Genomic DNA, 24,084 nt, shown 5'->3' with positions numbered 1-24,084 from the left:
GGATCCTTTCCTCTCAGGCTGTTTACCCATGGGAATAGGATGTCCTGAAGCAACACTTCCCTCAAGTGACGTGTCGATAAGTCTGGTTATCAGAAAGATATTATTGGTGGTGTGATACGCAGGGCATTTACATTTTCTTGATAGGGTTAGTCATATGAAAGCTGACAAAGAAGGAAAAGGAGCAGTGGTGTGGTGCAATGTCAACAGACAGCTGTCCCCTGGCTTCCCGATAAATAGGATGACTTGCATTGCTGAGCGGTGTGGTCACTGCCAAAGGAATGGCCCTCTCACATTTCTTCCTGATTCACATATTCAGTGGGGTTACTTGTCATCCCCTCCCTCTCCTGCTTCCCAGACACTGAGTCTGGAATGAAACTTCACCTGCCTCTGAGCTGGCCCCGGGTGGGGGCAGGGGTGTTACTTGGGTTCCCAGGTTGGAAGATTAGCTCACCCGGCCCTAGCTATATAAGCTGATCAGAGCAAGGGGGCTCCCCAGGGCCGACTCAACGTTTCAACCCCCAGGAGGAAAACAGACAGAGGAACTTTAGGTCAACATGATGGTTCTGAAAGTAGAAGAGCTGGTATGTAAAGCACATTATTTCTACGAAGTGAAAAATGGGGCAGCCTTGATTTTTATTTGAAAATTGAAATGCCCTTTTCTTTCTTGCATAATGTGCTGGTACTCTGAAAATGTCATATATGGAAAATGGTTGGTTTATGTGATGAAATAAGTGAAACTGGAAAAAGAGAGCTGGCAGTAATGAATTCTCTACATATTTCCTATCTATTATCTTCTCCTTTGCTTTTATTACTAAAGTGTGCAATCATGTATAGTTATCAAAATGCCTTAGGGGAGAAGTTCTATTGCAAGAATATATGTCTGGAAACTATAACTCAAGGCAAGGGATCATCAACCTAAAATGAAAGAATTTTAAATAATCGGTGGGGATGCGGAGGACAGATTGTGATTTTCCTAGGAGAAATGTGATTAAGTAGATTAAAAGTAGATTTAAACATTTCAACCTAACCTAAACCTTGATTTAACCAAGAGAGGGGGACAAGCATGTGAAGGTTATCCTGGAACACTGCAGCAACTCGTTGCTGCCGGAGATAGGAGAATGTGCTGCAATGGAGGCCACTGTCAGCAGGGAGGGAGGGCTGGGGGCTGCCTGCAGCATCTTCTGTGGAGAATGACCCCAGGACAGGCCTGCTACTTCTGACCCTGCCATCTTCCCTTGTAGGTTACAGGGAAGAAGAATGGCAGTGGGGACGCTGGGGAGTTCCTTCCTGAGGATTTCAGAGATGGAGAGTATGAAGCTGCTGTCACTTTAGAGAAGCAAGATGACCTGAAAACACTTCCAGCCCACTTTGTGAGCCTGCGGGAGCAACAGTGGAAAACTGAGAAACAGCGAGAGGCAGAGGTAAGACCCTTCCATGAAATTCATGAGTGGGAGGTTGGGGACGGGGCAGAAGATGGAGGTGCCAGACAGGAAGGAGAAGAGAGAGAAACCAAACAAATGCAACCATTCCAAAGATGTTTCTTTACCAGATTCTAACCTATAAAGAGGCAACTTCTATGGGACAGGTTGCAGAAAATAATTTTTTGGCAAGACTATGACCTCTGGATTCCAAATCAATCACTGTATGTTCTGTGACTGTGTTTTGATTGAAAGACTTGGAAAGAGAAATGTGTCCAGTGAATTTCTGATGTCTTACACTGTCTGGTTAATCCCAAACAAGGGAGCCTTCTTTTTCTTAGTAATGTGGTTTGTGGTCCAAGGATCATTGTTTGACTGTGGCCGCTTTCTGTGTTGACAAAATGTGTTGCTGGGTGAATTTTCATTACTTACTAACCACAGATAAAACATGCATTTGTTAGCTGTAGTCCAGGATAGTCTATTTCATGAGCCCTGCTTAGTGGGCCACCTGAAAGACAATGGCATTGAAATTTTAGAGCTTAAAACTTATTAGTGGAGTCTTTTGGGTAAAAAAAAAAAAAAAATTCATGAGCATGATACAAAATTCTACAGAAATCTGGGGTTTGTTTATGGAAATAATTACAAAATCATCACTTAGAGACTAGATCCTATCTCCAGTGAAAAGCTGATGCTATGAGAAAGGAAAGTGAAGATGAAGGCAATTAGCGGAAAAATTTGACCCCTAAGTACTTGAATAAGAAATCACTAAATCCAAGTCAAAGACTTATTATAAATTTTTTATCTTTTTGCGCAAACTGTTCACGTACTTAGCTCAGACCTTGCAGATTCTGTTTTGACACAACCAGAATGCTTGTCAGTAGAACTCGCTGTATTTTGAAACATGGATTTCTTTTTTAGCTCAAGAAGAAAAAACTAGAACAAAGATCAAAGCTTGAAAATTTAGAAGACCTTGAAATCATCATTCAACTGAAGAAAAGGAAAAAATACAGGAAAACTAAAGTTCCAGTTGTGAAGGAACCTGAAGCCGAAATCATCGTAAGGGCTGCTTGGTTTTGCAGTATTACACCTCGGCATTAGGCTACAGGGGAATAAATATCTGTGGAGGGTGTGATTGAATGTTGGAAAACCCATGGTAACTCTCACACTGTTTTTTTGGCTTTAGACAGAACCTGTGGATGTGCCTAGTTTTCTGAAGGCTGCCCTGGAGAATAAACTGCCAGTAGTAGAAAAATTCTTGTCAGACAAGAACAATCCAGATGTCTGTGATGAGGTAAGGCTTATACAAAGCACTGCAAAATCCAGCTCATTAATTTTGTGTTTCTTATGCTTTGCTGCAGCCTTGCTAATCTAGTGCCAAAAATCAATCCACCTGAAACAGTCTCCCCAGCTGTTGCCACATATGCCAATAGCATAACAGGGGAGTGCAGTGGTCCAAAAAAAGAAAATGCTGGATTAGTGCTAGGGATTGCATTATTTTTTGCACTCTAATATACTTCTGACTGCTTTTTCAGCTTGTCTTTAATTTTTAGATCTTTGGGATAGACTCTTAATATGGCAGGACCAACGAGTCACCAATGGAGAAATATATTATTAGCATTATCTTTGACTGGACTCAAATACATCAGCTCCACACAGGGAATCTGTAGACTGGAGTTCAAGTGCTAGCTCTATCACTACTGGCCTATTTGATTTTTAGCAGCCAATCTGCATTTTCTGGACCTCAGTTTCCTTATCTGAAAATAGAGGGCATTGGAGTGAAATGCCTAAAAGGTGTTCCAGCACGGTCTATTAATCCATTTATATGAAGCCATTTACCAGAAATCACTAACCCTTTTTGTATCCTTTCCCACATGAATTGGAATAAGGAATCATTTCTGAAGTTGAATGAAAAATGTCTCCCATTTTCTTAAAAATGAATTGAATGCTTTTTGATATTCAACCTATCAACTGTCCCAGATGGAAGAAAACAGCCTGAACTGCATGGCAAATACTACAGACACCATGAAGGCACAAAATACAAGAAAGGGAAATGTCAGCATTTAGGTAGTTTTGAATCTTTAAGCCCATGTGCCTCGATGTAGACCTCGAAGCACTTAGAAATGTATGTTGCAGGAGGCGCAAATCTCAGTTGCAGAATAATTGTTGTAGACAACGAGTTTAGTAAATTTGACATTTCTAATTCATAAAGAAGCACTCAAGTTTCTATCAGCTAGGTCATCAGAGTCCCCAGCTTCATACTTCTTAGAAAGGATTTATGCTCATTTTTATATGCATCGCTCCCTCTCTCTTTCTTAAATCTCTATTTTGACAGTATAAACGGACAGCTCTTCATAGAGCATGCTTAGAAGGACATTTGGCAATTGTGGAGAAGTTAATAGAAGCTGGAGCCCAGATTGAATTCCGTGATATGGTAAATATATTTCTTTGTTTGGAAGTGAGCCAAAGTAAGTAGACTATATGAAACTTGAGAAAACCTACAATGGAAAAGGGGGCTGACTGTATTGAAAATTGATCTGCAAGAACTAGGCAGAAGCTCGTTTCTCCATACAAAGGGAAGTTGGGAGATGGGACTAGGTCATGTGGGAAGTATTTTCTACACATACTGAAAGGAGAGGAGTGTTCCAGGGAAACGAAGGAAGTGAGAGCTGCTGGACAGAATTCAATATCCTCATCGAAGACTTGGGTCATTATCAAGTCAGTAGCCTTACTGAGAAGTAACGCAGTCAACACTTGCCTTTCAGCCTCCATGTCCTTCCACCATATGTGGCCGCCTGCTCTTGGCCCCTTGGCTGCCAACAGCATCTCAGAATTCTCTAGCTGCACACCTTATATGATAGATGCTGATTGCCATCTGTGAGATTTGGGGCTAGACTGCATACAAAATGAATTTCATCTACGGAAAGTAGCTGCTATTCAGACCTCAGTAATTCAACCACTGTGATTTCTACACAGACCGGTACACAGCATATTTTACGACCTGAAGATTGAGCTGGGAAAATGCTTTATTTAAATACAGCTCAATTTGACTTTTCAGCAAAGTGGAAAAGGGACTGGAAAAGTCCAAAGGAACTGGCCAAAATTGAACCCAAAAGACGTACACACAGAAAAACAAGAAAAGAAACAAAATATAAAGTTTGTATAGAAAGACACAAAAATTCACGAGCATGGGATTTGGAGGGCCAGGGATATACCAGACTTACTCCTATGAGTAAGCGCAGTGACCACGAGTGATGATGGTCAAGGTACAGAGGGTGTGCTGGCACAAATGGCAGGAGAGAACCAGCAAGGGATGAGGAAAAAACAACAGGGACAAGGGAGAGGTGTCAGATCCAGATGAACATCTTTTGGAAGGGACTACTTTTATTCTGCCAGAATTTTAAAATACATTTGTCTAGAACTTTTGAGTCTATCTGGCAAAAGCGGTTAAAAGTTCCAGGCAGACTGTGGGTTAGAATATCTCTTCTGCCACTTACTAGCTGTGTTTCCTTGGGCAAGAAACTTGAATATTTCGGAGCCTTGTTTTTCTCATCTGCAAAACGAGCACAGAATACCCACTTCATAATGTTGCTGGGAGCATCATTGTGTCTGAAGTACGCGGCACTATGTTGGCACGAGGAAATTCCCAATAAATTGTAGTTCTTATCCTCTTTTAAAAAGATTTATTAGGTTTATTAAGAACCTCCTAACGATGCAAATACGCACATAGATACATACACAGGAGCGCATACACTCACATTCACACACTTAAGAGTTTAGCCAAAACATTAGGCAAGAGCCTTCGACTACAATAGTTACAACTGGCAACCTAGACAAGGACAGCCCAGTGTCACTCACGGATGCCCTAGCAAACCTGGAGTTCCTGGGCTTTAGAAATGAAGTACTAATTCCTCTGTCTAGGTTCTTCTTTCACTAACTCCTGTCCTTTTACCTTCCCGGTATAGCTTGAATCCACAGCCATTCACTGGGCAAGCCGCGGAGGAAACCTGGATGTCTTAAAACTGTTGCTGAACAAAGGAGCAAAAATCAGTGCGCGGGATAAGGTATTTCTCCTCCTCCTGTCCCCCTCCTTCTTCCCCTCCTCCACCCTGTCCCTCCTCCACTTCTCCCCTTCACACATGCCTTGGGGTCTGGGCAGCCTTTGTCCTCAAGCCCAGGGACACAGCAGGCTCTTGCATTTTGCAGTTGCTCAGCACGGCGCTGCACGTGGCGGTGAGGACCGGCCACTACGAGTGCGCAGAGCATATCATCGCCTGCGAGGCGGAACTCAACGCCAAGGACCGAGTGAGTAGCCCGGCAGAGTTTGGCCTCCTAAAGCTTCACTCATTTACATATTTGGAATAACTGCCCCAGCCGGGCACCCTTGCGGGACCCACTTCCTGGCCTCAGGCCCACCTTGTCTGTTCACTCCGCTTCTCTAGGAAGGAGATACCCCCCTGCATGACGCCGTGAGGCTGAACCGCTACAAGATGATCAGACTCCTGATCATGTATGGCGCCGACCTCAACATCAAGAACTGTGTAAGTGCTCAAGCAAGGGGCCCTGCTTGCCAGCTTTCTAACGAACAGAAAGATGGCTCACACACTTGAAAAGATTCTTACAACGGTAGTGTTGACATTTCAGGGGTCTCTTGTTGGTTTAAATGCCCCTGGTCATTCCCATAAGGACATTGCCGAGTTTGGCAAGGACTCAGATCACCTGGTCAGAGATGGGGAAGCCATCGTGACTGCTATGACCTCGGTGCCTAATATAGCCTGTAGTAATTCTTTAAAAATTTGGCCTTGAAGATAAAAGATGGCCAAACCGCCCACGCTTACAGACATAAGCACAGTCTGCCTTGGCCATCCCTGGCTGAGCAAGGTTTGGGGTAGTCAGGAATAAAGACACCCACCATTGCTGAAGTTGTGAAAATTCCACAGTGGTCAATGCAACCAAGGGCCAAGGAACTCAAATTAATCAACGTCTAATCCAAGTAATTCTGAATAGTCCTCCCCTCCTTACAGCAGCATGACAGGCTACCACTTTTTCCAGGGGGAGCCATGCTTTTGCCTTTTTTTTTTTTCTTTTTTTTTTTTTCGGTACGCGGGCCTCTCACTGTTGCGGCCTCTCCCGCTGCGGAGCACAGGCTCCGGACGCGCAGGCTCAGCGGCCATGGCTCACGGGCCCAGCCGCTCCGCGGCATGTGGGATCTTCCCGGACCGGGGCACGAACCCATGTCCCCTGCATCAGCAGGCGGACTCTCAACCACTGCGCCACCAGGGAAGCTCCATTGCCTATATTTTTGAGATAATTTCTGTTCATTCTCCTCTTTGGTTTATCTGCACATCCCTCAAAATACTTTCCTGTATTTAGGCCCTGAAAATGCTTGTATAAGTCCCCTTTATAAGTACGTATTAATTAAGCTTCATCTGTAAGCCAGGGAATGTAACCAAATTTTCCTCATGGTCCCAATTCCCACTCAAGCATCATCTAAGCTTTAAAAATATCACTGGGAGGGGGCTTCCCTGGTGGCACAGTGGTTGAGAGTCCACCTGCCAATTCAGGAGACACGGGTTCGTGCCCCGGTCTGGGAAGATCCCACATGCCGTGGAGCGGCTGGATCCGTGAGCCATGGCCGCTGAGCCTGCGCGTCTGGAGCCTGTGCTCCGCAACGGGAGAGACCACAACAGTGAGAGACCCGCGTACCGCAAAAAAATAAATAAATAAATAAATAATTTAAACTATCAGAAAGAGTAGATTTAATGAAATCCCCAAGGCTGCAGAAAATATGATTTTTTTTCAGGCAGTGAGAGACACTACCTGCAGAGATAAATAGCGTACAGATTTGGGGAGACTGTGTAAGTAGCCAGGGAATCACGAGATAAATTTCAATACAGAGGAGTTCGAGGAATTCATGAAAGAATAGCTCCAAATATACAAATAGTGCTCAGGGCTCTGAATTATCAGTAAGACCCCAGCATAAAGGTTCTGGAACTGTTAATGTCACTGACCCAATGGATGGATGTTCCCAAAAAAGACCACTAAGCTATTGGACACCATCTTGAAGGGAACTGGAAACAATACATTACTGTATTGTTGTCCAAAACTCTGTCTTCATGTTTGCTGATGAGTGTCCCTCAAGGTGCGATGCTACAAGGTGAGAAGGTCCAGAATGAAGGTTGCAGGGCCACTAACTCAAATCCGCACAGGTTCCAGGCAGATGGCATAGATGACTTACATGGTGGCTGCTGGTGCCATGCACACAGCTTACTTAAAGGTAGCAGCCCTTCCCCAACTCGGCCCATTGCTGCTCCGTGAAACCATGGGAATTGTGCTGCCAGGTCTCCCAGTTTTTTCACAGAGATCACAAATTCAGCTGGGAAATCTCTTAATTTCCAACTGTTGCCAATTAATTCCAGGTTTAAAAAAAATCTAAGCTCTGTTTGGGCCAAAACAGGTCTCTAGCTTTATTTGCATCTCAAAGCTGCCAGTCTGCAGTCTCTGGGATAAAGAGAGACTTCTGAATGAATAGAGATGGAAAATTTTAGGACTTCTCAAATTTAAAGACAAGAGTTGAGAGGTGACACAGTTTTAATTGTTGTAAATATCTTGAGATGTATGCTTAAGGTAAAAAACTTTTGGTCTCAAAAGTTATTTATTCATACATCATTGATATCATCTCCAAGAAAAATAAATTTCCTGGGAGAGACCAATGTAAGTTCTGAGCAGCTGTGAAAAATCTACCCCTTGGAGTGGTACTTGTGTACTTAAGCCAAGGTGTTGAAGCAGCTCATTCTCCACCAGTTTTTATCAATCAGGAATCATTTTCCAAATTGATAGGAAGTGGTTCTTGACCAAGAGGGATACTACTACCTCCCCACACCCATTTTGCAGGATACTGGGTAAGTATGGAGGCATTTTTTGAGTTTGAAAATGACTTGGCTTACTCTTGCTGTTTAGTGTCTAGGGACTGGGGATTTTTACCACCACCTGGGATATCCCACAGGAAAGAAAACCATTGCTAATCTGAAATGCCAAAAGCATTCCCGTGAGAAACAGTGAAGGGCTGGTTTGAATATAAACTGCAAATCACTCATAATGGAAAACATAAAACACTTCAATAACATACACCTATCCATTACCTCATTAAATACACACACACACACACACACACACTCACGAGATGAATTTATAGACGCCTCCCCCCTGGAAGTCAAATTCCCTCCTCTATTTTGATTAGGCTGGGAAGACCCCGATAGATCTGGTGCTACAGTGGCAGAATGGAACCAAAGCAATATTTGACAGCCTCAAAGAGAACTCCTACAAAGCCTCTCGCATAGAGACATTCTGAGGAAAACGACGATAGAAGCTTCCATTGGCTGCTCTTCACCGCCCCGAAGAGCAACTCATCATGAAAACCAGCTTCTCTTTATCAACTGTTGTAAAGCGGCACCTAATTATGTTTTGAGAAAGCACAGGGACGTAGGTATTGACATTTCCCTTAGTGAAACCCACTCTATTTATTTGTATTTATTACTGTTTATTTATTTATTTACTGTGATACCACCGACATTCAGATCCTTTGTGGTCACCCATTTGGAGAACAAGCTTAGTTTCTATGGGATGCATCAGAGCCTCTTCCCATAGGTAGCCCTTAAACTGTGTTAACCAGAAGCGCTGTCAGTGCCAACTTACGTGTCACCTCGCTCATGGAAGATGTTTCAGGGTGTTTTTGAAAGACAAAGGGGATTATTGCAGCCTTCTTTTCTCCTGAATTTTTCATGCTGAAGTGTGAGGCCATGGAAAGCCTGTAGCGACAGGAAAGGAAACAGAATGAAAGTGATTCTGTGAGGACTGTAAAGCCCGCCATTCGACGCCTGGGCCTGGTAATTCTTGCTAGGTCACACGCTGTACGTACCAAGGTAAAGAGAATGTTTTGAGTGTAAGTGGAAGGAGCGGGCCGCTGGGCCGTGCAGAACTGAATGAGTTCAAAAGAGATGAAAGTAACTGCGAATTGTAAATGTGTAAATGTATATTATGCTGTATGTATATTTTATGTTCATAATAAAAGCAAATCCTAACCCTCTTTCCTCCTTTCAGTGAGAATCATGCAAAAAGGCCATTTAGATGGGGTTTTCTTTGTCTTCCAAGCTTTTCATATTAGGAGTGTCCCGTAGAACCGCACCTCTCAGTATTTAACGTGTACACAGATCACCTGAGGATCTTGTTAAAATTCAGATTCCGATTCCTCCAGTGTGGGTGGGGCCTAAGATTCTGCATTTCCGACAAGCCCCCAGGCGATGCGGAAGTGGTGGTATAGCACAGCCACATTGAGCAGCACAGCTGTGAAAACCATAAAGATACCCAGGAGTTCAAGCTTTTTTGGCCCCAGTGATGGGGAGAAAGAGACCTCTGGTGGGCAAAATGATTACTGCAAGTTAAGGTGTTCCCTTAAGATGTTCCCCTGGGGCTTGACTAATCTGAGGATTAACAATTATTGTGCACACCCGCGGTAATGGCAAAGCCTGCCCACGAGAAAACACACCTGGCCAATGATTGCTGACCTCCAAGGGGAGCTACTTTGCCGCCACGTGCTGGGCCAGGTGCTATGACCTGTGATGAGAAAACCAAACTGTCCCCGTCCTGCCTTCCTGGAATAGATGAATATTAAAGAAATAATCACAGAAATAAATATACGGTAACAATCTGCAGTAAGTATATAAAGAAGTAAAAAGTACAGAGTGCTGAGAGTCTAAGCTGTGGAGGCCCGTCATTCGATGGGGAGGCTGCGGAGAGGGTTTCTACAAAGACTTCTTTGAGGTGGGAACCTTTCAGGGGAGTCTGAAGGATAAACTGGAGTTATTCAAGCACAGCGTTCAGGCAGCAGAGAGAACACAGAAAAGGGCAAGGTTATGGGAAAAGTATGAAGGCCAACGTGAAACACTCGCACTAGTACCCCTCCCATAAAACACCCCAGAGAGGATAAAACTCATAACCTCTTTGCTATGCCTCTAACACTTTGAGAGGGCATGTAGGCACAGTCCATACCCAGAAGATCCTCCAGTTAGCTGATCATGGAGTTGTGAGGATGGTTTGAAATGTTTTTGTACCTTTTCTATCTAGTCTCTGAACAATCTGTAGAGTCCACCTCCTGGGGGCGTCAGGAGCTTCATTCTCTCTGTTATCTCCCTCTCAATCCCCTTCTGCCACCCCCTGCTCTCCCTTGAGGGTCCTGGCTCTAACCCGTCAGATCCTTAAGGCTTGGGGGTCCTTCCATTTCTTCCAAGTAAAGCACCTACAACATAGGCAGCATCTCCACTGCTGCAATGATGTCTCCCACAGCATAGCTTGGGTGTGTTATTATTTACGTGGCTAAGTTTTCTCTTGATGTCTTCCTCAAATTCCCCTCCCCACAAGAGCTGGAAGCTAAAGGAGAGAAGGAAGTAAGGGGTTAAAACACTTTTGTGTTGCTGTATATAAAGATTTGCACTAGTACAGAGGAGGGGGCATGAGAATCAACATGGAATAAGTCCCATTATAACAAGGCCAACTCAGTGACCTTTGCTAATGGAAAAGATAAACACTTCAGGCAAAATCTTCAAGTTTCTGTCATACTGGCAGTCAACATTTTTTTTTTTTTTTTCGGTACACGGGCCTCTCACTGTTGCGGCCTCTCCTGTTGCAGAGCACAGGTTCCGGACGCACAGGCTCAGCAGCCATGGCTCACGGGCCTAGCCGCTCCGTGGCATGTGGGATCTTCCCGGACCAGGGCACAAACCCGTGTCCCCTGCATCGGCAGGCGGACTCTCAACCACTGCGCCACCAGGGAAGGCCCTGGCGGTCACCTTTTATAAGCTCCCTGTCTTCCCACCTAAGCCAGCTCCCACCTAAGCCAGACCCACAATCTGCGTCTTGTGTCCTTTTACCAGTGAAGGGAATGTCCCACTGGCCGATGGAGACTCTTGGAAGTTGTTCTAGACTTTCCCTTTGCCTCATCCCTCGTTCAACCAACCACCAAGACTTCTTACCAAGCATACTACCTAAGGGGTGCTGTAATCTGTCCACTTCCTCTCATCCTAGGGGCGACTCCCCTAGTTCAGATCACCACAGCAGCTCCCAGATTACTCAAATGCCCTCAGCTTACTTCCCTCCAGTCTGGTCCTCAAGTTGCAGCCAGGGTGATTTTTCTAAAATGCAAATATGATCAAGTCATTCTTCACTTCAAAATTTTTCAGTGGCTGCCCACTTCTCTCAGGATGAAATAAAAGTGCCTTAACGTTTTCTAAAACTCTTGAAATCTGGCTGCCGTTAACTCTTTATTCTCATCTATTTCTCATTACTTTCCTAGCTAAACAGCAAATTTCAACTCTACTGAATTTTCAGTTTCTTAAAAAATCCAGGCACTAGCTTTTGTTCTCATATATTGTGCCAACTCCCTGGAAGGCTCTTCTTCCCACCCCACTGCATCATTTCTCCTCATTCCTCCCCTTCAGGGTAGCTGTATGTCCTCCAGGAAGCCATCCTTAACTCTTACTAAGACTTTGTTAGTCTCAGGTGTGTTCCTGCTGTACTTTTTTTCTCCATGTCATAACATCTGTCATACTGCCTTTATCCCCCAAATGAAAAAATTTCCTCTCCCCTTGAACAAGCAATACATGCTCGTTAAGTATTAAGCCAATTACAGAAATGAATGAAGAAAGCAAACATCACCAGTAATCCTAATTTAATGACGCTGATTATTTCTGTGCACATTACATATGGGCACTGTACATTTAGCTTTATAACTCCTTTCAATTGAACAGCTTATTCTAGACATCTTCATAAATGGTAGTCTTATGTTTCAATGTACAATGGATCATTTAACCAATCCTATCATTATTGGACATTCAGGTTGTTTCCATTTTCCCATTTTAGACATTGTTGCAATGAATATTCTTATCCATGCATCCTTTACACCTAACCAGTTATTTCTGAAGAAATACATTTATAGAAATACCTATAAGGTTGGTATCAAATTATCCCTTCCACAATGTTATTGCCTTTCCCCACAATCATGAAAATACTCATTTTATAAATGTTTTATTTTTTCAACCCAATTAGCAAAAGAAAGATATATTTTTGATTATTTTCCCTTGATTACTAAAAAAGTTCAGCATCTTCAGGTTTATTGAGCATTTTTCTGGGCCAATCTTCCTTGCTCAATTTTCTATTAAGTTAGGTTCCCTGGAAGCGGTGCTTGAAATAAGGATTCTTGTGGAAGTGATTTCTTGACAGTGGTCTATAAGGGACTGAGGAAAACAGGACAGGGCAGGAGAAGAAAAGAAAAGAGGCAAAGACATGGTTTAAGAAGTCTCTCCTAAACCTAATCCCATGGGGAGCTCAGGAGCATAAACTGCACCACAGAGGCCAGAAGGCCAGGCTGTAAGGCCCTGCTCAGGCATTCACCATGGGCCAACCTCCAGGGGAGGGTGAGGATAAACCATTAATATCCAACATCTGCAGCAGCTGGAGAAGGGGTACACCAGCCTGGTAAAAAGGACCTGGGGCTTCCCTGGTGGCGCAGTGTTTGGGAGTCCGCCTGCCGATGCAGGGGACACGGGTTTGTGCCCCGGTCCGGGAAGATCCCACATGCCACGGAGCGGCTGGGCCCATGAGCCATGGCCGCTGAGCCTGCGCTCCGCAACGGGAGAGGCCGCAATGGTGAGAGGCCCGCGTACCGCAAAAAAAAAAAAAAAAAAAAAAAAAAAGGATCTGGATGGACACTAGCAGTATTTGTCATGTTGCATATTTGTTTTTTAAAAGCAATTTCTTCAAAGAAGCATATTCCTCTCTGGAATATGCACTGTAAATGTTCCTTCCTAGTTGTTCGTACTTTTCTAACACTAAATTTTTATAGACAAATTGATCAAGCTTTTATGTTTCCTGGCTCTGGTGACCACGTTTACGTCTTTTCCAATCCAAGCTTATTTTCTTTTTAAATAATTACCTTTTTCTTTAGTATTTTACACTTTAAAAAAATTTAAATCTTTAATCCACCTAAATTTATTATGCGTGTGTACTGGGTATGAGGTAGGGCATGGACTTGTTGTTTTCCCTAAATGACAGAATAACAGCTGACATTTAGTACGTACATTCTATGAGACAGGTTCTGCTCTGGGCCTTCTACAAATTTTAATCCACTTAACCCTTGCAATAATGCCATAGGGAGAAGAGAAGAAGGAAGTGAGGCACAGAGTGGTTACGTCATTTGTCCAAGGTTACAGGTAGTAAGTACTAGCAAGTTGGAATTTTAACACAGGCAGTGTGTCTACAGTCTTTGCACTTAACTGTACTGTACTGTGCTGTCCTGCCTCTCCTGCCAGGTAACCAGTTGTTCCAACACCACTTACTGAACAATCCATCATTACTTCCTATAACTGAAGTGTTCCGGACTCCCAGCTCTTTCATTCTTCTATATGAATTTCTGTACCAATTATACAGTTTTAGTTACTAGAGTTCTGTTGTACTCTGTAATACTCAGCTGTACAAGTGTCTTTCATTGTTTTTCTACAAATTTCCCTAGCTATTCTCAAACTTTTTTCTTTCAAAATAGCAAGCCTAAAAAGAAAACCCATACACAAGCAAACAAAAATACATACAGACACTTTGTTTTGGATTTTGTTAAATTCATAGATTAAATCGGGGGAGAATTTGATGTACCACATCTCCCTTCATGTATTCCAGTCTAATTTCCCACGTCACTTTTATTTAACAGTTTTCCTCACAGAGTCCCATCATTTCTTGGTAATTTATGTCTTTGTGATTAGGGCCACGTTTTTGGTTTTTTTTTTTTCCCATTTTAAAGTAGACTTGTTTTATTTTTAAAAATTTTTATAAATTTTTTAACATCTTTATTGGAGTATAATTGCTTGACAATGGTGTGTTACTTTCTGCTTTATAACAAAGTGAATCAATTATACATATACATATATCCCCACATCTCTTCCCTCTTGCATCTCCCTCCCTCCCACCCTCCCTATTCCACCCCTCTAGGTGATCACAAAGCACCGAGCTGATCTCCCTGTGCTATGCAGCTGCTTCCCACTAGCTATTTTACATTTGGTAATGTATGTATGTCCATGCCACTCTCTCACTTTCTCCCAGCTTACCCTTCCCCCTCCTCGTATCCTCAAGTCTGTTCTCTAGTAGGTCTGCGTCTTTATTCCAGTCTTGCCCCTAGGTTCTTCATGACCGTTTTTTGTTTGTTTGTTTTTTAGATTCCATGTATATGTGTTAGCATATGGTATTTTTCTCTTTCTGACTTACTTAACTCTGTATGACAGACTCTAGTCCCATCCACCTCACTACAAATGATTCAATTTTGTTTCTTTTTATGGCTGAGTAATATTCCATTGTATATATGTGCCACATCTTCTTTATCCATTCATCTGTCTATGGACACTCAGGTTGCTTCCATTTCCTGGCTATTGTAAATAGAGCTGCAATGAACATTGTGGTACATGACCCTTTTTGAATTATGGTTTTCTCAGGGTATATGCCCAGTAGTGCGATTGCTGGGTTATATGGTAGTTCTATTTTTAGTTTTTTAAGGAACCTCCATACTGTTCTCCATAGTGGCTGTATCAATTTACATTCCCACCAACAGTGCAAGAGGGTTCCCTTTTCTCCACACCCTCTCCAGCATTTATTGTTTGTCGATTTCTTGATGATGGCCATTCTGACTGGTGTGAGATGATGTCACATTGTAGTTTTGATTTGCATTTCTCTAATGATTAATGATGTTGAGCATTCTTTCATGTGCTTGTTGGCAATCTGTATATCATCTTTGGAGAAATGTCTATATAGGTCTTCTGCCCATTAGGTCTTCTGTCTTTTCTTCGTCTTGTTTATGGTTTCCTTTGCTGTGCAAAAGCTTTTAAGTTTCATCAAGTCCCATTTGTTTTTGTTTTTATTTCCATTTCTCTAGGAGGTGGGTCAAAAAGGACCTTACTGTGATTTATGTCATAGAATGTTCTGCCTATGTTTTCCTCTAAGAGTTCGATAGTGTCTGGCCTTACATTTAGGTCTTTAATCCATTTTGAGTCTATTTTTATGTATGGTGTTAGGGAGTGTTCTAATTTCATTCTTTTACATGTAGCTGTCCAGTTTTCCCAACACCACTTATTGAAGAGGCTGTCTTTTCTCCACTGTATATTCCTGCCTCCTTTATCAAAGATAAGGTGACCATATGTGTGTGGGTTTATCTCTGGGCTTTCTTGATCTATATTTCTGTTTTTATGCCAGTACCATACTGTCTTGATGACTGTAGCTTTGTAGTATAGTCTGAACTCAGGAAGCCTGATACCTCCAGCTCCGTTTTTCTTTCTGAAGATTGCTTTGGCTATTCGGGGTCTTTTGTGTTTCCATAAAAATTGTGAAATTTTTTGTTCTACTTCTGTGAAAAATGCCAGTGGTAGTTTGATAGGGGATTGCATTGAATCTGTACATTGCTTTGGGTAGTAGAGTCATTTCACAATGTTGATTCTTCCAATGCAAGAACATGGTATATCTCTCCATTTGTTTGTATTATCTTTAATTTCTTTCATCAGTGTCTTATAATTTTCTGTATACAGGTCTTTTGTCTCGTTAGGAAGGTTTATTCCTATTTTATTTTTGTTGCAGTGGTAAATGGGAGTGTTATCTTAATTTCACTTTCAGATTCTTCATCATTAGTGTATAGGATGCAAGAGATTTCTGTGCATTAATTTTGTATCCTGCACTTTACTAAATTCATTGATTCGTTCTAGTAGTTTTCTGGTAGCATCTTTAGGATTCTCTATGTATAGTATCACGTCATCTGCAAACAGTGACAGCTTTACTTCCTTTCCGATTTGGATTCCTTTGTTTCCTTTTCTCTTAGGACTGCTGTGGCTAAAACTTCCAAAACTATGTTGAATAAGAATGGTGAGAGTGGGCAACCTTGTCTCTTTCCTGACCTTAGAGGAAATGGTTTCAGTCTTTCACTAGTGAGAATGACGGTGGTTATGGGTTTGTCATATACAGCCTTCATTATGTTTAGGTAAGTTCCCTCTATGCCTACTTTCTGGAGGGCTTTTATCATAAATGGGTGTTGAATTTTGTCAAAAGCTTGCTCTGCATCTATTGAGATGATCATATGGTTTTTCTCCTTCAGTTTGTTAATACGGTGTATCACATTGATCAACTTGCACATACTGAAGAATCCTTGCATTCCTGGGATAAACCCCACTTGATCATGGTGTATGATCCTTTTAATGTGCTGTTGGATTCTGTTTGCTAGTATTTTGCTGAGGATTTTTGCATCTATGTTCATCAGTAATACTGGCTTGTAGTTTTCTTTCTTTGTGACATCTTTGACTGGTTTTGGTATCAGGGTGATGGTGGCCTCGTAGAGTGAGTTTGGGAGTGTTCCTCCCTCTGCTATATTTTGGAAGAGGTTGAGAAGGATAGGTGTTAGCTCTTCTCTAAATGTTTGATAGAATTCGCCTGTGAAGCCATCTGGTCCTGGGCTTTTGTTTGTTGGAAGATTTTAATCACAGTTTCAATTTCAGTGCTTGTGATTGGTCTGTTTATATTTTCTATTTCTTCCTTGCTCATTCCAAGGCTGAGCATTTCTAAGAATTTGTCCATTTCTTCCAGGTTGTCCATTTTATTGGCATATAGTTGCTTGTAGTAATCTCTTATGATCCTTTGTATTTCTGCAGTGTCAGTTGTTACTTCTCCTTTTTCATTTCTAATTCTATTGGTTTGAGTCTTCTCCCTTTTTTTCTTGATGAGTCTGGATAATGGTTTATCAATTTTGTTTATCTTCTCAAAGAACCAGCTTTTAGTCTTATTGGTCTCTGCTATCATTTCCTTCATTTCTTTTTCATTTATTTCTGATCTGATTTTTATGATTTCTTTCCTTTTGCTAACTTTGGGGCGTTTTTTTTTGTTCTTCCTTCTCTAATTGCTTTAGGTGTAAGGTTAGGTTGTTTATTTGAGATGTTTCTTGTTTCTTAAGGTAGGATTGTATTGCTATAAACTTCCCTCTTAGAACTGCTTTTGTTGCATCCCATAGGTTTTGGGTCATTGTGTTTTCATTGTCATTTGTTTCTAGGTATTTTTTGATTTCCTCTTTGATTTCTTCATTGATCTCTTGGTTATTAAGTAGTGTATTGTTTAGCCTCCATGTGTTTGTGTTTTTTACAGATGTTTTCCTGTAATTGATATCTAGTCTCATAGCGTTGTGGTTGGAAAAGATACTTGATACGATTTCAATTTTTTTAAATTTACCAAGGCTTGTCTTGTGACCCAAGATATGATCTATCCTCGAGAATGTTCCATGAGCACTTGAGAAGAAAGTGTATTCTGTTTTGTTGGATGGAATGTCCTATAACTATCAATTAAGTCCATCTAGTTTAATGTATCATTTAACGCTTGTGTTTCCTTATTTATTTTCATTTTGCATGATCTGTCCATTGGTGAAAGTGGGGTGTTAAAGTCCCCTACTATGATTGTGTTACTGTAGATTTCCCCTTTTATGGCTGTTAGTATTTGCCTTATGTATTGAGGTGCTCCTATGTTGGGTGCATAAATATTTACAACTGTTATACCTTCTTCTTGGATTCATCTCTTGATCATTATGTAGTGTCCTTCTTTGTCTCTTGAAATAGTCTTTGTTTTAAAGTCTATTTTGTCTGATATGAGAATTGCTACTCCAGTTTTCTTTTGATTTCCATTTGCATGGAATATCTTTTTCCATTCCCTCACTTCCAGTCTGTATGTGTCCCTAGGTCTGAACTGGGTCTCTTGTAGACGGCATATATACAGGCCTTGTTTCTGTATCCATTCACCCAGTCTGTGTCTTTTGGTTGGAGCATTTAATGCATTTACATTTAAGGTAATTATCGATATGCACGTTCCTAAGACCATTTTCTTAATTGTTTTGGGTTTGTTATTGTAGGTCTTTTCCTCCTCTTGTGTTTCCTGCCTAGAGAAGTTCCTTTAGCATTTGTTGCAAAGCTGGTTTTGTGGTGCTGAATTCTCTTAGCTTTTGCTCGTCTGTAAAGGTTTTAATTTCTCCATCAAATCTGAATGAGATCCTTGCTGGGTAGAGTAATCTTGGTTGTAGGTTTTTCTCCTTCATCACTTTAAATATGTCTTGCCACTCCCTTCTGGCTTGCAGTTTCTGCTGAAAGATCAGCTGTTAACCTTATGGGGATTCCCTTGTGTGTTATTTGTTGTTTTTCCCTTGCTGCTTTTAATATATTTTGTCTTTAATTTTTTTCAGTTTGATTAATATGTGTCTTGGTGTGTTTCTCCTTGGATTTATCCTGTATGGGACTCTCTGTGCTTCCTGGACTTGATTATATATTTCCTTTCCCGTATTAGGGAAGTTTTCAACTGTAATCTCTTCAAATATTTTCTCAGTCCTCTTCTTCTTCTCTTCTTCTTCTGGGACCCCTATAATTCAAATGTTGGTGCGTTTAATGTTGTCCCAGAGGTCTCTGAGACTGTCCTCAGTTCTTTTCATTCTTCATTCTGCTCTGCGGTAGTTATTTCCACTATTTTATCTTCCAGGTCACTTATCCGTTCTTCTGCCTCAGTTATTCTGCTACTGATCCCTTCTAAAGAATTTTTAATTTCATTTATTGTGTTGTTCATCACTGTTTGCTCTTTAGTTCTTCTAGGTCCTTGTTAAACGTTTCTTGTATTTTTTCCATTCTCTTTCCAAGATTTTGGACCATCTTTACTATCATTATTCTGAATTCTTTTTCAGGTAGACTGCCTATTTCCTCTTCATTTGTTAGGTCTGGTGGGTTTTTACCTTGCTCCTTTATCTGCTGTGTGTTTTTCTGTCTTATTTTGCTTAACTTACTGTGTTTGGGGTCTCCTTTTCACAGGCTGCAGGTTCGTAGTTCTTGTTTTTGTTGTCTGTCCCCAGTGGCTAAGGTTGGTTCGGTAGGTTGTGTAGGGTTCCTGGTGGAGGGGACTGGTGCCAGTGTTCTGGTGGATGAGGCTGGATCTTGTCTTTCTGGTGGGCAGGTCCACGTCTGGTGGTGTGTTTTGGGGTGTTTGTGGCCTTATTATGATTTTAGGCAGCCACTCTGCTAATGGGTGGGGTTGTGTTCCTGTCTTGCTAGTTGTTTGGCGTAGGGTGTCCAGCACTGTAGCTTGCTGGTCATTGAGTGGAGCTGGGTCTTGGCGTTGAGATGGAGATCTCTGGGAGATTTTCGCCATTTGATATTACGTGGAGATGGGAGGTCTCTGGTGGAACAGTGTCCTGAACTTGGCTCTCCCACCTCAGAGGCACAGGCCTAACGCCTGGCTGGAGAACCAAGCGCCTGTCATCCACACGGCTCAGAATAAAAGGGAGAAAAAGAAAGAAAGAAAGAAAGAAGATAAGATAAAGTTATTAAAATAAAAAATAATTATTAAAAAAAAATTTTTAAATAAAAAAAGAAAGAAGAGAGCAAGCAAATCAAAAAATAAATCCACCAATGATAAAAAGCACTAAAACCTATATTGAAAACAAACAGCAAAGGACAGTCAGAACCCTAGGACAAATGGTAAAACCAAAGGTATACAGACAAAATCACACATAGAAACATACACACTCACAAAAAGAGAAAAAGGGGAAAAAAAATATATCGTTGCTCACAAAGTCCACCTCCTCAATTTGGGATGATTTATTGTTTATTCAGGTATTCCACAGATGCAGGTACATAAAGTTGATTGTGCAGATTTAATTCGCTGCCCCTGAGGATGTTGGGAGAAATTTCCCTTTCTCTTCTTTGTTTGCAGAGCTCCCGGGTTTCAGCGTTGGATTTGGACCCGCCTCTGCGTGTAGGTCGCCTGAGGGTGTCTGTTCCTGCCCAGACAGGACAGGGTTAAAGAAGCAGCTGCTTTGGGGGCTCTGGCTCACTCAGGACGGGGGGAGGAAGGGGTACGGAATGTGGGGTGAGCCTGCGGCGGCAGAGGCCAGCATGACGCACCAGCCTGACGCGCGCCATGTGTTCTCCTGGGGAAGTTGTCCCTGGATCACAGGACACTGGCATGGTGTGCTGCACAGGCTCCCATGAGGGGAGGTGTGGATAGTGACCTGTGCTTGCACACAGGCTTCTTGGTGGCTACAGTAGCAGCCTTAGCGTATCATGCCCGTCTCTGGAGTCCGCACTGATAGCCACGGCTCGTGCCTGTCTTTGGAGCTCCTTTAAGCTGTGCTCTTAATCCCCTCTCTTCACGCACCCCGAAACAATGGTCTCTTGCCTCTTTGGCAGCTCCAGACTTTTTCCCAGACTCCCTCCCAGCTAGCTGTGGCACACTAGCCCCCTTCAGGCTGTGTTCACACAGCCAACCCCAGTCCTTTCCCTGGGATCCGACCTCGAAAGTCCAAGCCTCAGCTCCCAGTCCCTGCCCGTCCCGGCAGGTGAGCAGACAGGCCTCTTGGGCTGGTGAGTGCTGGTCAGCACCGATCCTCTGTGCGGGAATTTCTCTGCTTTGCCCTCCACACCCGTTGCTGCTCTCTCCTCCGTGGCTCCGAAGCTTCCCCCCTCTGTCACCCGCAATCTCCACCCATGAAGGGTCTTCCTAGTGTGTGGAAACCTTTCCTCTTTCACAGCTCCCTCCCAATAGTGTAGGTCCTGGCCCCATCCTTTTGTCTGTTTTTCCTTTTTTCTTTTGCACTACCCAGGTACGTGGGGAGTTTCTGGCCTTTTGGGAGGTCTGAGGTCTTCTGCTTGCATTCAGTAGGTGTTCTGTAGGAATTGTTCCACATGTAGATGTATTTCTGATGTATTTGTGGGGAGGAAAGTGATCTCCATGTCTTACTCTGCTGCCATCTTGAAGCTCCTCCCTCAGGGGTATCTTTTAAAATGGTATTTTATAACATGTTATTGTTAATGAAAACTACTGGCTTTTATATTTATTTTATAATTGACCACTTTGCTGAACTTTTACTGAAGGTAATGTCACCTTGTTGCAACTAAACCAGTTCACGTTCTAACAAAAGCAAACTTTAAAGAAACCCACTTGCTGTTCTTCACTGGTGACCAGCCATCATGCCCTCCTATTTTGAATAATAGGATAAGCACCTGCTCATAAACAGAAAGCAGGCACAACTGCAAATACATAACAAATGTATTTGAAATACAGGTGCTAAAAAGCACCTGTATTTCTATCCTTTACCCAGTTGCTTTTCTTGAGTTTTTCAAGACTCACATTGTGCCATTAACTTTTCTTCCTTTCTAATATAACACGAAAGACCTCAATGTTATACCTGGTACAGTTGGGGCTAAAATATAGTCAGTTGGTTGAAAAAGTAGATCATTGTGGGGCATCAAAAAAAAGTTGAACATACATCCCCTTAAACATTTTAAGTTTAAAATATATAAATGTACACTCACGTGCCAATCTTTTAAAGAAAGGTCAAAGCCTATTCTTGGAAGTATGGCTCCACTGATGGGAGATCTACAGTTTGTTGAGTTCCAGTGTCTTTAAAGAAGAAAGAAAAGTGATATTTCATTAGGTTTGATTTGCATAATTAGTAATGTTGAGCATCTTTTCATGTGCCTATTGGCTATCGGTACATCTTCCAAAGATATATTGGATACTTTTCAGATCTTCTGCCCATTTTTATTTTATTCACTTATTTATTTTTGGCTGCGTTGGGTCTTCGTTGCTGCACGTGGGGTTTCTCTAGTTGTGGCAAGCGGGGGCTACTCTTGGTTGCAGTGTGTGGGCTTATCATTGTGGTGGCTTCCCTTGCTGTGGAGCATGGACTCTAGGCACGTGAGCTTCAGTAGTTGTGGCACATGGGTTCCGTAGTTGTGGCTCACAGGCTCAGTAGTTGTGGCACATGGGCTTAGTCACTCTGCAGCATGTGGCACCTTCCTGGACCACGGCTTGAACCCATGTCCCCTGCATTGGCAGGTGGATTCTTAACCACTGCGCCACCAGGGAAGCCCCCTCTGCCCATTTTTAAATTGGGTTGTTTGGTATTTGTTGTTGAGTTGTATGAGTTTTTTATATATTTTGGCTATTAACCCCTCATCAGATATATGATTTTAAAGTATCTTCCCATTCAGTAGGTAGTTTTTTTTTTTTAACCTGACAAAAACTTTTACACACACACACACACACACATATATATATGTATATTTCCAGATTCTTTTCCTTTATAGGTTATTACAAAATACTGATTATAGTTCCCTGTGCTATACAGTAGGTCCTTGTTGGTTGTCTGTTCGTTTTGTTGATAGTTTCTTTTGCTGTGCAGCTTTTTAGTTTTGCATTTGTTTCCCTTGCCTGAGGAGATATATGTGGAAAGATAATGCTAATACCTATGTCACGCCCGATAGCCTGTTAGAATGGCTATTATCAAAAAGGCAAGAAATAAGAAATGTTATAGAGAGGATGTCGAGAAAAGGGAACCCTCATGTGCTATTGGTAGGAATGTAAATTGGTCCAGTCACTAAGGAAAACACTATGGAGATTCTTCAAAAAATTAAAAATAGAACTACCATATGATCCAGCTATTCCTCTTCTGGGAATTTATCCAAAGAATATGAAAGCACAAATTCGTAAATATATACATACTCCTATGTTCACTACAGCATTACTTATATAGCCAAGATATGGAAAAAACCTAAATGTCCATCAACAAATGAATGGATAAAGATGTGGTGTGTGTGTGTGTGTGTGTGTGTGTGTGTGTGTGTGTGTGTATACACACACACACACACACACACACACACACACACCCCACATATATAAAATGGAATACTACTCAGCCATAAAGTTAGAGGAAATCTTGCCATTTGTGACACCACTGATGGACCTTGAGGGTATTATGCTAAATGAGATAAGTCAGATAGAGAGAGACAAATACTATATGATTTCACTCTTATGTGGGGAAAAAAAAAGAAAAAGAACAAACTAAATGAAACAAACACACAGATAAAGAGAACAGAGTAGTTGTTACCAGAGGGGAAGGAGGGATGGGGGGGAAAGCAAATCGGGTAAGGAGTCAACTGTATGGTGATGGATGGAAACTTTTGCTGGCAAGCTGTAATGTACACATGAGTTGAATTATAATGTATACACATAAAACAATGTTATAAACAATGTTACCTCAATTTAAAAAAAAAGAAGAAAAAAGAGAACTTATAAAGACTCTGGTAAAGCAATCCAAGTGCAGAATTTCCACTGGATCTCCTCTAAATCTAGTTGTCTTGCTCACAACTATTTTGACAGTTCTTTTTAATGACTCATCTTTTCCAAACTTTTCAAAAGCATTAATTTTCCAGGGAATTCCTTTTTTTCCCCTCCTGGTTCATCAGTTTTTATAATTTTAAATTAACTTGTATTAATTTTACAATGCTAAATACAATGGCATAAACAGACTTGTGAATAAACACACACCTAACTTTTGGTGAATCCAAGTGGGGTGAAGGCAGAAGCAAGCTGGCACTCAAGGAAGTGGCAGACTCTGGGTGTGAGGGCTCAGCAGCAGTGGCCATGAGTTTTATGGAGGGAGTGTAGTAGGCTAATCCATCATATTGCTTAAGAAGAAGTAAAAAATGCTTTATTTTTAGAACCATGATGCTTAATATATATACCATATATAAAGAGAAATGAACATATACAAATATGTGTGAAATATTCTTCT

At 41.8% G+C, this 24,084-nt stretch overlaps 1 protein-coding gene across 1 annotated transcript; it reads left to right on the top strand.

The window, feature by feature from the left end:
• Nucleotides 1-323: 323 nt before the first annotated feature.
• On the top strand, nt 324-9,501 carry ANKRD1 (ankyrin repeat domain 1). The gene is made up of 9 exons (XM_027112023.1): nt 324-581; nt 1,242-1,421; nt 2,337-2,474; nt 2,602-2,709; nt 3,751-3,849; nt 5,381-5,479; nt 5,622-5,720; nt 5,858-5,956; nt 8,656-9,501. Exons 1-9 carry the CDS (start codon nt 555-557, stop codon nt 8,764-8,766), a joined length of 960 nt encoding a protein of 319 aa, XP_026967824.1. The 5' UTR covers nt 324-554; the 3' UTR covers nt 8,767-9,501.
• The last annotated feature ends 14,583 nt before the right edge of the window (nt 9,502-24,084 follow it).

Source organism: Aethalodelphis obliquidens, unplaced genomic scaffold (genome assembly GCF_003676395.1).
Source record: "Aethalodelphis obliquidens isolate GAN/ISIS:26980383/991018 unplaced genomic scaffold, ASM367639v1 scaffold11, whole genome shotgun sequence".
In the NCBI taxonomy this organism is placed as follows: Eukaryota; Metazoa; Chordata; class Mammalia; order Artiodactyla; family Delphinidae; genus Aethalodelphis; species Aethalodelphis obliquidens.
This window is presented reverse-complemented; position numbering and strand designations above follow the sequence as displayed.

Excerpts from the sequence above, each read along its gene's own strand:
- ANKRD1 (XM_027112023.1), top strand. The coding sequence starts at position 555 with ATGATGGTTCTGAAAGTAGAAGAGCTG. Across the intron at positions 3,850-5,380 it reads AGATTGAATTCCGTGATATG|CTTGAATCCACAGCCATTCA; the intron begins GTAAATATATTT and ends TTCCCGGTATAG. Across the intron at positions 5,957-8,655 it reads ACCTCAACATCAAGAACTGT|GCTGGGAAGACCCCGATAGA; the intron begins GTAAGTGCTCAA and ends TATTTTGATTAG.